Here is a 12,557-nt window from a genome sequence, read left to right on the forward strand (position 1 = left end):
CCACTTGCCTCTGCTTCCCACTGCTGCCCAGCCTTACATTGATTTTACAGCATCTCACTGTATTACTTAATTATTTATCAGTCTCCCTTACTTTAGCCAGTCCCTCTCTGAAACAGGCTGCCTGAGCTTTTACCACTTCAGAGCCCAGAAACAAAAAAGCAAACTTAAAAAAAAAAGAAAGAAAAAACCCCAAGTATATAGAAAATTATAAATGGGTGGAGAGTCTTCAAGATCCACAGATGGTTAAATATACCTACACTACCCAAACAGTGATGTATGATCTAACAACTATGTTTCTTAGCATTCATTCAAAGAAGCTGGAAGCCTACATCCACACAGACCTGCAAGGGGTGCTGTGAGCAGCTTCCTTTGAAAAGTGGAATCAACTAAGATGGATAAATAAACATAAGGAATGTATTATTGTTTAGCACTAAAAATGAGTTCCTGAGCCATGAAAAGTCATGGAGCACCCTGAGAGTATATTACTAAGTGAAAAGGTTATATATATTTATGCTTCTAACTAGCTGATATTTTGGAAAAGGCAAAACCAAGGAGGCGGAAAATGGTTAGTAATTAAAGTTGAATGAGAGAGTCATAAATAGGTAGACCCCAAGAACATTACAGCATGACACGTTCAGAGTTCACAGCATGTACAGCACAAGCGTGAGCCCTCATACAAACCACAAACCTCAAAAGAACAAGATGTGCCCGTGTGTGCACGCGCGCCTGCATGTGCACACCTAGAGCAGAGGATACAGGAATTCCTTCTCTGTACCTCGTACTCTATTGCTATCAATCTGTAACTGCTCCAAAATGAGTCTACTGAAACAGTTTTAGAGGTTAGCCTGGTCTACAGAGCAAGTTCCAGGCCCACAGGGTTACACAGTAAAACCCTGTCTAGGTTTCCAGGTTTAGCATGGCATCTTACAATTATAATCTTAGGACTTGGGAGACACAAGCACGAAGAGTACACTTGCAAGGCCAGACAACATGGTAAATTCTAGGTCAGACTGAGCTAGCCGTGAGACCTTGTCTCAGCACATGCACGCACGCATGCATGCACGCACGCACAGCTTTTTGAAGCCATCCTTGGTGAGGCATGGCTATACCCCCAGAATTCAGGAGGTTTCTGAATCCAAGTCCTGTCTGGGTTACATAGGCAACTCTCTAAAAACACCAAATGTGACCTTGCTCCAAGGGGTTGGATGTGCAGCTAAAAGACAAACCATGTGTGTGGTGTGTAGCATGTTTGAGTTTTTGTCCTTAACCTCCAACTCGCAAAGCTAAAGCCAAACAACAGAAAGACCCAGAGACATGCCATACAACTTTCACCACCTCGACATCAAGCTTTGCAAAAACACTGTACTCTATTGGCTTCCGATAAGTCACTGGGGAGTCCTCACCCAAGGTCAGTCACCCTTGATCTCTGGCAACCATCAATGCAGGACACCAAATTTCGATTTTTGTTTTTCCTTTGACTCTACAAAGTATATTAGCAAATGATAAAAATGTTGATTTTTTTAAGCAAATTTTTAGCACATTTTTTTTATCCAAAAACAAAACAAAACAAAACCAGCACCATTGCAGCACAATGTTGGCAAGTTTGCCGATTCTCTCAGTAATGAATCATGTGCGGTTCTGCACCCTGACAGCCTGTGAAGGAGACTCTGCAGAACTGGGGCCACCAGTGCTCTTTAACAGCCGAGTCTCAGGGCCTCAATTTCAACATCTTCCACTCACGAGCTTGGGAGCTGAGCATGGCTGCATGCCAACATCACACATTTCAAAACTACCAGCAAGATGACTTTCTGACTTGAAGTTTAATATAGGTACAGAAGGCTACCCTTCTGTAAATCATACATGTGTGAGTGTATGAATTTTCCCAGGAGCCACAGTTATGTGTGCAATTGTTAACTGAATCAGAGAGAGACTCTTGGAGACCTTCTTTCTCCATCATTGTCCTCCCATCCCCAAGGTATCCTGCTTTCTACCATCAGAGACTGATATTACCAGTTGTGAACTTTTGTAGTGACTTTCTTTTTGTATCTGGAATCCTTTGTGCAATATTCTACAAGTTGTAGTCTGTTTTCATTGCTGGACTGCACTGTATGACAGGAATACCCATTCTACTTTTAGTTTTTGGCATTAGGACAGGATGGCCTGAACTTTACTATGTAGTCCAGGCTGACCTTGAGCTCTTCGTGAGCCTTCTGAGTACTGGCTAGACTCACAGGTGTTTGCTCACACACCTGGTTTATTATTGATGGTGGACATCTGGGCTGTCCAGTGCATGGAAGTTACGGTGCTTCTCAGAACACTATTGTGTGTATTTTTTTTTTTGGTATACACATAGATGGCCTTTTGTTTTCTGTTTTAAGACGGAGTCCCATCATGCGGCCTTGATTGGCCTAGGACTTACTATGTGGACGATGCTGCCCTCACACTCATGGAAATCCACCTGCCTCTGCACCCTACTGCTGGAATGTAAGCCATGTGCCACTCTACTGAGCACCACAGATACAGTTTTGTTAGACATACTCAGGAGTTTAACTGTTGAGTTAAATGAAATGAAGTTATATATAGCAAAACCCTCTTTGTCCAGTTTACAAGAGCTAATAGTTATTCTGTGCTCTACTGGACAAGTGTTAATATTTCAGACCCCGTTCAGCATTAGCAGAAAGTTACTTCATATCCCTTCTAACATTACACACATATATACATGTGTATGATATATATAATGTATATATATTGAGACAAAGTCTCATGATACAAGGCTAAACTTGGAGTCTGAACTTGGCCTAGAACTTGGAGCAATTCTTCATATGTCCTGGTGTTGGATTACAGGTGTGTGCCATCATACCTGACCAATAGTTGGTACCATCTGCCCTTTCATTTTGGTTATTTTGGATAAACACCAGTATCACCTTGTTTTATTGCATTTATTTACTTGTTTGTGTATGGGGGGGTGTGTGCCACAGAATGTGTATGAAAGTCAGAAAACAATTTGCAGGAATTGGTTCTTTCCTTCTGCCATGTGGGTCTGGGGCTTAAACTCTGGGTACCAGGCTTATGGGCAAGTGATTTTACCCACTAAGCCATTTTGCTGACCCCTGTATCTTGTTTTAATATATACTTTTATGATGGCTGGTGAAGTCACACATCTTTTTCTATGTTTACTAGTCATTTGTTTGTTTCATTTTGTTTTGTGAACAGGGTTTCTCTGTGTAGCCATGGCTGTCCTGGAACTCACTCTGTAGATCAGGCTGGCCTTGAGCTCACAGCGATCCATCTACTTCTGCCTCCCAAATGCTGGAATTAAAAGCATGTATCACCACAGCCCAGTTAATTTTTCCTTATTAAAGCTTAAATTTTCTGTCCATGTTCATATGTTTGTATTTGTTTTTACTTTAGTAGAATTATTATTATTATTATTATTGAGACAAAGTGTTCTGGAGTTTACCTTCTACACCAGGATGATCCTGAACTCACAAAGATCCTCCTGCGTCTGCCTCCCAAGTGTTGGAGTTAAAGGCGTGTGCCACTATGCCTGCCAGCCAATTCTTTATATATATTCTTTGTTGAATATGCATATATTTACATAATAATTATTATAAAAATCTCCTTCACTCTATTGGTTGCCTTTTATTTTGAATATTATGGTTGTATCTGTTTGTTTTTGTGATGAAGATTTGCTATGTAACCTAGGCAACACATGGTCTATGTGAATGGTACATATGAAATGATTATCAACCCGTTGTCCTATTGGGTCTATGCACAGGATGTGGGCCATAAGCTTTCCTTGTTTTCTGGTGGTGCAAAGTTCTGAACTGCCCTACAAAGGACCACGCGTAGATAGCCACAGCTACAGAGGACATACACTGCATAAAATACCCTTCCAGGACTAGGAATGAGTATGGGAGGTGCAGCACAGCGAACTGATCAAACTGTTACGTATAAGTGTTTCTGACCTACGCAATTAGCAAGTTTCTATGACTTGAGTTTGAATGATATTGGCAGAACATGTCAAGAAGAAAGTTTGTCTTGTGTTCATACCTGAGAAGTTCCTTCTTATTGATCAAGGCCTTCATATACTCAGAAAGCTTCTTCTGCATTAAAGCCAAACGAAGCCAGGCTCTTCCTCTGCCAACTGGTGTCCTACAAGAGCACAGAAACCAAGTGGCTGAGAAGAACAGGAAAGGCAGCAGGGCGGGTCTGGTGTGGGACAGGACTCATGTTCCTTCCAATGCCCTTACAGTAGTAGACTAAGGCCCTGCCTGAGGCCCCCACCTGTTCTTGCACTTGTAATTGTGGGTGGGATTGTGAGTCTTGGGTGTTTGGAACAAATAATCTTGCATTTGCATTAATAAGTAAATGTGCTGTAGTCTGAAGACCAGAACACTGTTTGGCACAGCTGGAAATTTCCCATCAGTTTAGTGTGTAATGAGCCCTAAGTTTGGAGCGGGTTAGGTAAGAAACCGGATACTCAGATGGACACAGGCAAAGTGTGCTTGCATCCGGTTAACATTAAGCCAGTTTCCCGTGGGAAGCCAATCTACTTTTTCCCCCCAAGTTTGAAGGCAGGTCTCATGTTTCTGAGGCTCACTTAATCTTGGCTCCCGAAATCCAGCCAGGCATAGGTCAAATTTCTTAAGTCCTGCTGATTCTCATGTTCATTTTTGTAATTAAACAGAGATGTCCGGTATTATTATATGAAGACAACCTCTCTTCAGGAAGTACCCTTCAAGAGACACTGACAGTGTCTAGTGGTAACAACATTACAAACTTGAGCTGTTTTGAAAATGCACACATTATTATTAACCCCATTCTTCAAAGAGAGAAAGAAAACTTAGCCCGAGACTTACTTAAGTCCTGGGAGATCTTTAACACTTGCTGTTATCTCTGCAGCTTCTGGAACGAGCTTTTCTACTAGCTCTAGAGGCCCCCAGAAGGATTTGTTTTGTCCAAGAAAAGTTTTCTTGGCTAAGGGAACAAAGCAAAACAGTATTTTAATATTCTTTACAACATAAATACCCCTCTATTACAGACACATTAAGGTGCTTGCATATCTGTGGCGGCATTCTCGTTCCCATTCCCTCGTTCTCTCTCTCCAGCATTCTTTCTGGGTATCCAATCCTAGGCTATTAGTGTCAAACGCTTCATGCAAGTTGAGAGATGGCTCAGTGAAGCAAGTGTTTTCCACACAAGCGTGGCCAGAGTTTGGATCCCTAAGGCCCATGTAAAAGCCAGGTGGGCGTGGTGGCTGACCTATAACCCCAGCACAAGGAGGACTGAGACAGAGCATCCTGGGGCAAGCTGACTAGTTACACTAGCCAAGTCTGTGAGCCCCAGCCTGACTAAGACCCTCAGCTGGTAAATAAAAATTGAGAATAGGAAAGATACTCGCCATCAACCTCTGGCCTTCACACACACACATTCCCATAGATGTGTGCCCCAGATATATGTATACCACATACATAGAAACACATGTAAAAATCATGGTTTCGTAATAGATAAAAATTTACAAAAATAAAAATTCTGTACTTCCAAGATTCAGTTCTTCATTTTTTTTTTAAGAATTTGTAATGGGGCTGGAAAAATGGATCAGCCATAAAAAGTATTGACTATTTTTGTAGAAAATCCAGATAAAACTCCCAGCACCCACACGACAGCTCATAACTGTCTGTTACTACAGTTCCAGGGGATCTGATGTCATCTTCTGGTCTCTGTGGGCACCAGGCACAAACATGGTGTACAGGCATAAATGCAGAAGAACACCCATATACATGAAAATTAAATTAAGTTAAAAAGAGTTAGTGATCTAGCCTATAATAATATTTAATGATTCAGTAGTTAAAACCATATAGTGTTAGTGATGAAAACAGCCCAATGAAAACCCGAATAGTGAAATGGAAGGAAGGAAGGAAACTAAGGTGACTTAGACTGGGGCCAACCCCAAAACTGCTTAAGGGAGAAGAGCAGAACCTGACTACAGCACCCGTTCTGCCCAACTTTTGATCTGGGCTGGTAACTCGTCAGTGCTACGCAGGTCTCTCCTCCTGTTAGTTGATGGAGGGGCCATCTTTATTTGCTTAGCCACCAAGGCTCTTTCAACTCTATTATCCAAAGACAGTTGTACTTTTATTACTGTAAGTCCTTTAAGTCAACTAAAATGCAATGTAGGTTGCATTCTATTATTTTTTTTTAAAGACAGGGTCTCTTACTATGGAGCCCTAGCTGGCAAGAAACCTTCTCTATAGATGGGCTAGTCCTGAACACACAGAAATCTCCCTGCCTCTGTCTCCTCAGTGCTGGGAAGTAAAGGTGTGAGCCACCATGCCAAGGCCATTATCAATACTATTCACCCAAGATTTCTATTTCTTGTCGCCATGGAAAAGGCTTTCTTTCCAGGCAGGCACTGCTAAGGACTGGCTGCACATCTGCATTCCGAGGCCACACCCACCTTTCAAGCCGTGCTTCAAGCAGTGCTCCATCACCACGAAGAACTGTTGGAGGGGGGCATAGTCCGAGTCCAGGGTTCGCCCCAGGTTCAGAGCGGATTCAATCAGGCCCTTGATACTCAGCTTTGCCATGTTCATCAGGTTCATGCGTTCGTTAGCCATGAGATAATTAGGATCTGTGGGAAGGGAATGAGCTTACTTAGTGGGAAAGCACACCATGAAACAGTACCATTTCACCATAGTGATGTCTACATCGACGGCATAAAAGCAATGATGAGCAAGACTGCGGGCCATTTGTCCTGAACCAAGGAAGTGGCACCAAATAGTTATTTCCCATTCTATTCTTCCTGGCCATGAATTTGCTGCAGAAAAAGGTGTTAGTTTCCTTGTTTAATCAGTTTAAAAGCAAAACTGAACAACTTTATCAATGCTTAAGTCTTAAATACTCCTCTGGTACCTACCTACCTGGGCACCTCCAAGCATACTACTTTGCTACCCTGACACCTGGCTGGGCCGCCATTCTCACTACTCCTCTGACAGCGCATGTCCGAGGTGGGGGAAAGTGCTGTACAAGCTACTCCAGGTGTACATTTACTTTCTTGGTATCAATAACAATCGCTACTGGGATGAAAGGTGTGAGCCACCATGCCCACCTCACTTGCTACGTTTATGTCTACTTGACACAAACTGGAGTCCACTCAGAGAACATCTATTGAGAAAATGCCCCCCAAAGATCAGGCTGTAGGCAGTCCAGTAGGGCATTTTCTTAGTGACTGATTGAGAAGTGGCCAGCCCATTGGAAGTTGTACCACTCCTGGGCTAGCTGTAAGAAAGCAGGCTGAGAAACCCATGAGGAGCAAGCCAGTAACCGACATGCCTCTGCATGAGCTCCTGCCTTCAGGTTTGGCTTCCCTCAATGAACAGTGATTCAGGTTTTATAGGCAAATAAACCCTTTCCTCCCCAAGCTGGTTTGGCCAATGGTGTTTCATCACAGCGATATTAACTCAAAGACATTACTTATTAAATTACTTCATAAACTTAATGAACTATTGGTACAATATGGTACAAGAAATTAACTCCCAAGTTTTGAATACTCAGTACCCAGTGTCTGGCTCTAAGCACCAGGAATAACCTAGTTGAGGAAAGCAGCACCAGGACCTTATTGTATTTACAGAACACAGAAGGTCCAGGTACTACTGTGTGCTTCTTAGAATTATCTTTTCTTTTCTCCTGAAACAAGGTTTCACTAGAACCAATAACAATCCTCAGCCTCAGCCTGAGCCTCCATAGTGCTGGGATCATATCCATCTACTGCCAAATATATCCAATTGTGGTCTTAACTGTTTCTTGTAATGAGCTATGCAGCTGGTCCATAGCACAGTGACCAATGACAGAACCAGAGTCCAGAATGCCTTTGCTCAACTCCAACCACAATGCCTGTGTTCCTCCCCCACCACAATCTACTTACAAACGAACTGATGGGAACAGATGCTTTTGATCCTCCAGTCCTAACACGATTATCTTATGTACCCACTATCTCATTATTACTGCTGAAGTATTTCCCTTCCTTTAAAGATCTACTTATTTTTATGTGACTGAGTGCTTTGCCTGTGTATTAGTACACCATGTCCACGCAGTGCCTGTGGAGGCCAGGAGAACAGTCAGATCACCTGGAACTGTAGTTCCTGAGAGCCACCATGCATATCCTGGGACTAGAATCTAGGTCCTCTGAGAGCAGTGAGTGCTGTGAAAGGCACCAGCCCTGCTTCCTCTTCCGTTTAGATGAAAGAACAGGGACAGAACAGTGCTGGGGCTGAGGCTCCACAATCCACAGAGGAAGGATTTGGACTTGTATTTATTATGAAATCTATATGCATGCATATACACAGAAATTACATAGGAATACACTGTGTATGTGTAAACCCTCCCATGCATCAGCAAATAACAAATCTGTGTAAATAAACTAAAAGCTGCCCAGTGCTTTATGAAACATTTTACTTCTGCACAGAAAGTCCAAAGTCCTGCTAAAACTACACTTTCATAATTCAAATAAACAACAAGATAAAAACAGGCTATTTTGTCATACAATGCTTTCCTTTATATCTGCCTTCATACTTAAATCAATAAAGCAAAAGTGAGCAAATCCTAAACTAATTTACATTAACTTTACAGACTAATAGACTTACAGCCCCAACTATAAAAATTCTTATTTGTTGTAGTGTTCTCATAGGTACTGTGGTAATTATCCAGTTAACTAACTTTTAGAGGAAATGTCTCATTACACAGCCCATGCCAGTCTTGAATTAACAGTCTTGAAGCCTCAGCATTCTGAGCAGTCACGATAAAGAATGAACACCTAGTTGGAGACCAGCCTGGACTACAAGAGCTAGTTCCAGGACAGGCTCCAAAACCACAGAGAAACCCTGTCTCGAAAAAACAAAAAAAAAACAAAACAAAACAAACAAACAAACAAAAAAAGAATGAACACCTTTTCATCTAGTTTAGGCAACATTTTGGAGAAACACTTTACATCAAAGTCAAATTGGTCTATGTTACCATTACTTACTTCTTGCACATTAACACATTTAAGGCTACCATCAGACATCTCCTTTTGATGTACAGGGATGTTCTGCATGCATGTGTCTACATATACATGATGTACAGGGATGTTCTGCATGCATATGTCTACATATACATGATGTACAGGGATGTTCTGCATGCATATGTCTACATATACATGATGTACAGGGATGTTCTGCATGCATATGTCTACATATACATGATGTACAGGGACGTTCTGCATGCATATGTCTACATATACATGATGTACAGGGACGTTCTGCACGCATATGTCTACATATACATGATGTACAGGGATGTTCTGCACGCATATGTCTACATATACATGATGTACAGGGATGTTCTGCATGCATATGTCTACATATACATGATGTACAGGGATGTTCTGCACGCATATGTCTACATATACATGATGTACAGGGATGTTCTGCACGCATATGTCTACATATACATGATGTACAGGGATGTTCTGCATGCATATGTCTACATATACATGATGTACAGGGATGTTCTGCACGCATATGTCTACATATACATGATGTACAGGGACGTTCTGCATGCATATGTCTACATATACATGATGTACAGGGATGTTCTGCACGCATATGTCTACATATACATGATGTACAGGGATGTTCTGCACGCATATGTCTACATATACATGATGTACAGGATGTTCTGCATGCATATGTCTACATATACATGATGTACAGGGACGTTCTGCATGCATATGTCTACATATACATGATGTACAGGGATGTTCTGCATGCATATGTCTACATATACATGTATGTCTGGTGCCCACGGAGGCCAGAAGAGGGCATGGAATCCCCTAGGACTGGAGTTACAGAAGGCTGTGAGTTGCCATGTGGGTGCTGGGAGGAGAAGTCAGTGCTCTGTGCAGCTCAGCCATCTTCTCTCCAGCGTCAGACGTAGCTCTCTTTGTCCATTCTACACTAACTTGTCAGGGGCAGGCACCTGCGTGTCTGTGTTCACTGCTGCTCTATTCACAATGGCAAGGAAGTGGAACCAGTCTAGATGTCCACCAACTCAGGTAGGGTAATGAAAATGTAGCACATATACACAATGTAACTATTCAGAAATGAAGAAAAATGAGGTTATTAAATGTGCAGGAAAAGGAACAGAACTAGAAATACAATATGAAGGAAAGAACTCAGGCACATTAGACAGACACATATTCTCCTAGATGTAGATCTTAGCTATTAGTTTCTATGCATGTGCATTTATGTGGGAATGAGAATGTATCAGGAAACTAGAAAGGGGATTGTTAAGTCAAAGGGGGAAATTATTTAAGTTGAGGAGGGCAGAAGAACGCTGTGATATGAGAGTGGGGGGGGAGTAGTGGAGGTAGAAAAGTTGAAGTGGGGAGAGTATTGGGAGTTGAGGGACAGGAAGGAGAGGGAGACATTAAACCAAATCCAACAATGTAGTTTTTAAAAAGTCGTAAGGAAATCTGATACTTGATAAACTAATAAAAAAATAAATAAATGGATACCACCACGCACCACCACCAAGGCTCGGAACGTCCGCGAGGAGGAAGTGGAGACAGTGTGAGCACAGGGGATAGAGAGGAGTGATGTGGGTGCTGTCTTCTGAACTGACATGGCTATTAGACTCACAAGTTCACAGCAGCCGATACCTGCGCAAGACCGGAACCACATAAAGCTAGATGAAATTATGATATAGATGGGCTAGGTGAGCTTCCGACCCCTTACTGAGGTACTATTGGCAGTTGATAATTGCTTTGGGGATGGATGGAAAACATTCTTTCTGAAGATGTAGCCACCGGTAGGATTCCCATGTTCCAATGCATAGTCCCACACTCCACTTATATGGGCAGCATTAACTGTTCCTGTACTATAACACAAATACAAACAGAATGACAGAAACAGGCTAGGCATTGTGTGGCACACACCTTTAATCTTCGGTACAGACAGGCAAATCTCTGTGAGTCTAAGGCCATTCTTGTCTACATAGTAAATTCTAGACTAGTCAAGACCACATAGTGAGGCCTTGTTTGGAAAAAAAAAAGTTGAGCTGGGCACAGTGGTACTTGCTTTTAATCCCAGCACTCAGAAGGCAGAGGCAGGCAGATTTCTGAGTTCAAGGCCAGCCTAGTCTACAGAGTTCTAGGATAGCCAAGGCTACACAGAAAAATTCTGACTCAAAAACCTAAAAAGTTGAGGGTGGAATGTTTTGGAGGGGATATAGAGAAAGTTGGAGTGGGGAATTATCATGTTTCATTGTATACATGTTCAAAAATGTCAAGCCTCCCCCCTAGTAATACCAACAAATGCCACTGTCCTTGGATGCCTACCAGACTGAGATAACAAGATTCTTCTTAACAAAGATGCTACACGTCATGGTTGTTGGACATAGAGAAACACAACAATACCAACTACCAGGCAAGAAGCGCTGACTTGCTCAATAGTGTGATATGTTACAAAAGTAACCAACCACTTGCTGATTGGATTTGCAGCCTATTCTGTAAGCAGGAATTCACATCTGGAATTGTAAACCTGGTCACAGGCCTACTGGGAGATTGTTGCTGCTGTTCTGCCGAGCAGACACGGTGTGTTCATCCAACTGCCTTACACATGTATTTATGTCCACAGATTCGTGGGGCCGGCTTTGATCAGAGGAGTTTCTTCTTGCAGAGGCCAGTAGTTAACAGCAAAAACTCATAACTGATCCCAGTGCTGTTTGTGAGTGGTTTTAGATTCAGCAATGAGATATCTATATTACCCCCTCCAAGGCTCAAAAAAAAACTCAGAGAAGGGAAATAATGTTGTCATTAGGTGTATGTGTATAGATGATCAAAATATATTGTGTGTATTCATGAAAATGTCACAATGAAACCATTATGTATAATTCATGTCTAATACAAATTTAAAAAACAGAGTACTTGCTTAGATATATGAGGTCCTGGGTTAGTGTCCCTCAGCACTGGTGGGGGGGAGGGAGAGAGTCAGACAGGGACAGTGAAATATACAAAAAATTATCATCTCGCTGGGAGATGGTGGTGCACACCTTTAATCCCAGGACTTGGGAGACAGAGAGGTGGATCTCTGTGAGTTCAAGGCCAGCCTGGCTTACAGAGTGAGATCCAGAACAGGTTCCAAAGCTTCAGAGAAACTCTGTCACAAAAAAACAAAAAACGTTTTCCCTCTCAAAGCAGAAGACTATACCAAAAAATATAAATTTTCTTAGCAGCAGGATGCATCATCCAGTGTTTCTAACATCTTGTAATCACTGGTGGTGGATAGTATTTTAGAGAGCTACTGGACGCCCGACTGCGCCCCTCTCAACCGACGGCAGGAGACAACCAGATCTCTGCCGGCCTGCCGTCAGTAGCATTGCTATGCTTCAGTCTGTGGACCACCAGTTTGGGAGCTAGTCACTCCTACTCCGTCAGACTCAAGGTCATGTGTAAGTCTATGAACTCTCAGAAGAGAAGATTTGCGAGTTCAACCCAGCAGGACAAAACACCTGACAGG

General features: G+C 42.3%; 1 protein-coding gene across 8 annotated transcripts in view; it reads right to left on the bottom strand.

The window, feature by feature from the left end:
* The window catches only part of Rufy3 (RUN and FYVE domain containing 3), a 92,758-nt gene that overhangs the window by 31,500 nt on the left and 48,701 nt on the right, over positions 1 to 12,557 (bottom strand). For all 8 annotated transcript variants that reach the window (XM_075942446.1, XM_075942443.1, XM_075942445.1 and 5 more), the window contains 3 exons: positions 6,461 to 6,634; positions 4,863 to 4,980; positions 4,054 to 4,155 (listed from right to left, as the gene is read on the bottom strand). In XM_075942446.1, coding sequence (XP_075798561.1) covers positions 4,054 to 4,155; positions 4,863 to 4,980; positions 6,461 to 6,634 — 394 coding nt within the window. The remainder of the gene's footprint in view (positions 1 to 4,053; positions 4,156 to 4,862; positions 4,981 to 6,460; positions 6,635 to 12,557) is intronic.

The sequence above is a fragment of the Microtus pennsylvanicus genome, chromosome 12 (assembly GCF_037038515.1).
Source record: "Microtus pennsylvanicus isolate mMicPen1 chromosome 12, mMicPen1.hap1, whole genome shotgun sequence".
Classification (NCBI taxonomy): domain Eukaryota; kingdom Metazoa; phylum Chordata; class Mammalia; order Rodentia; family Cricetidae; genus Microtus; species Microtus pennsylvanicus.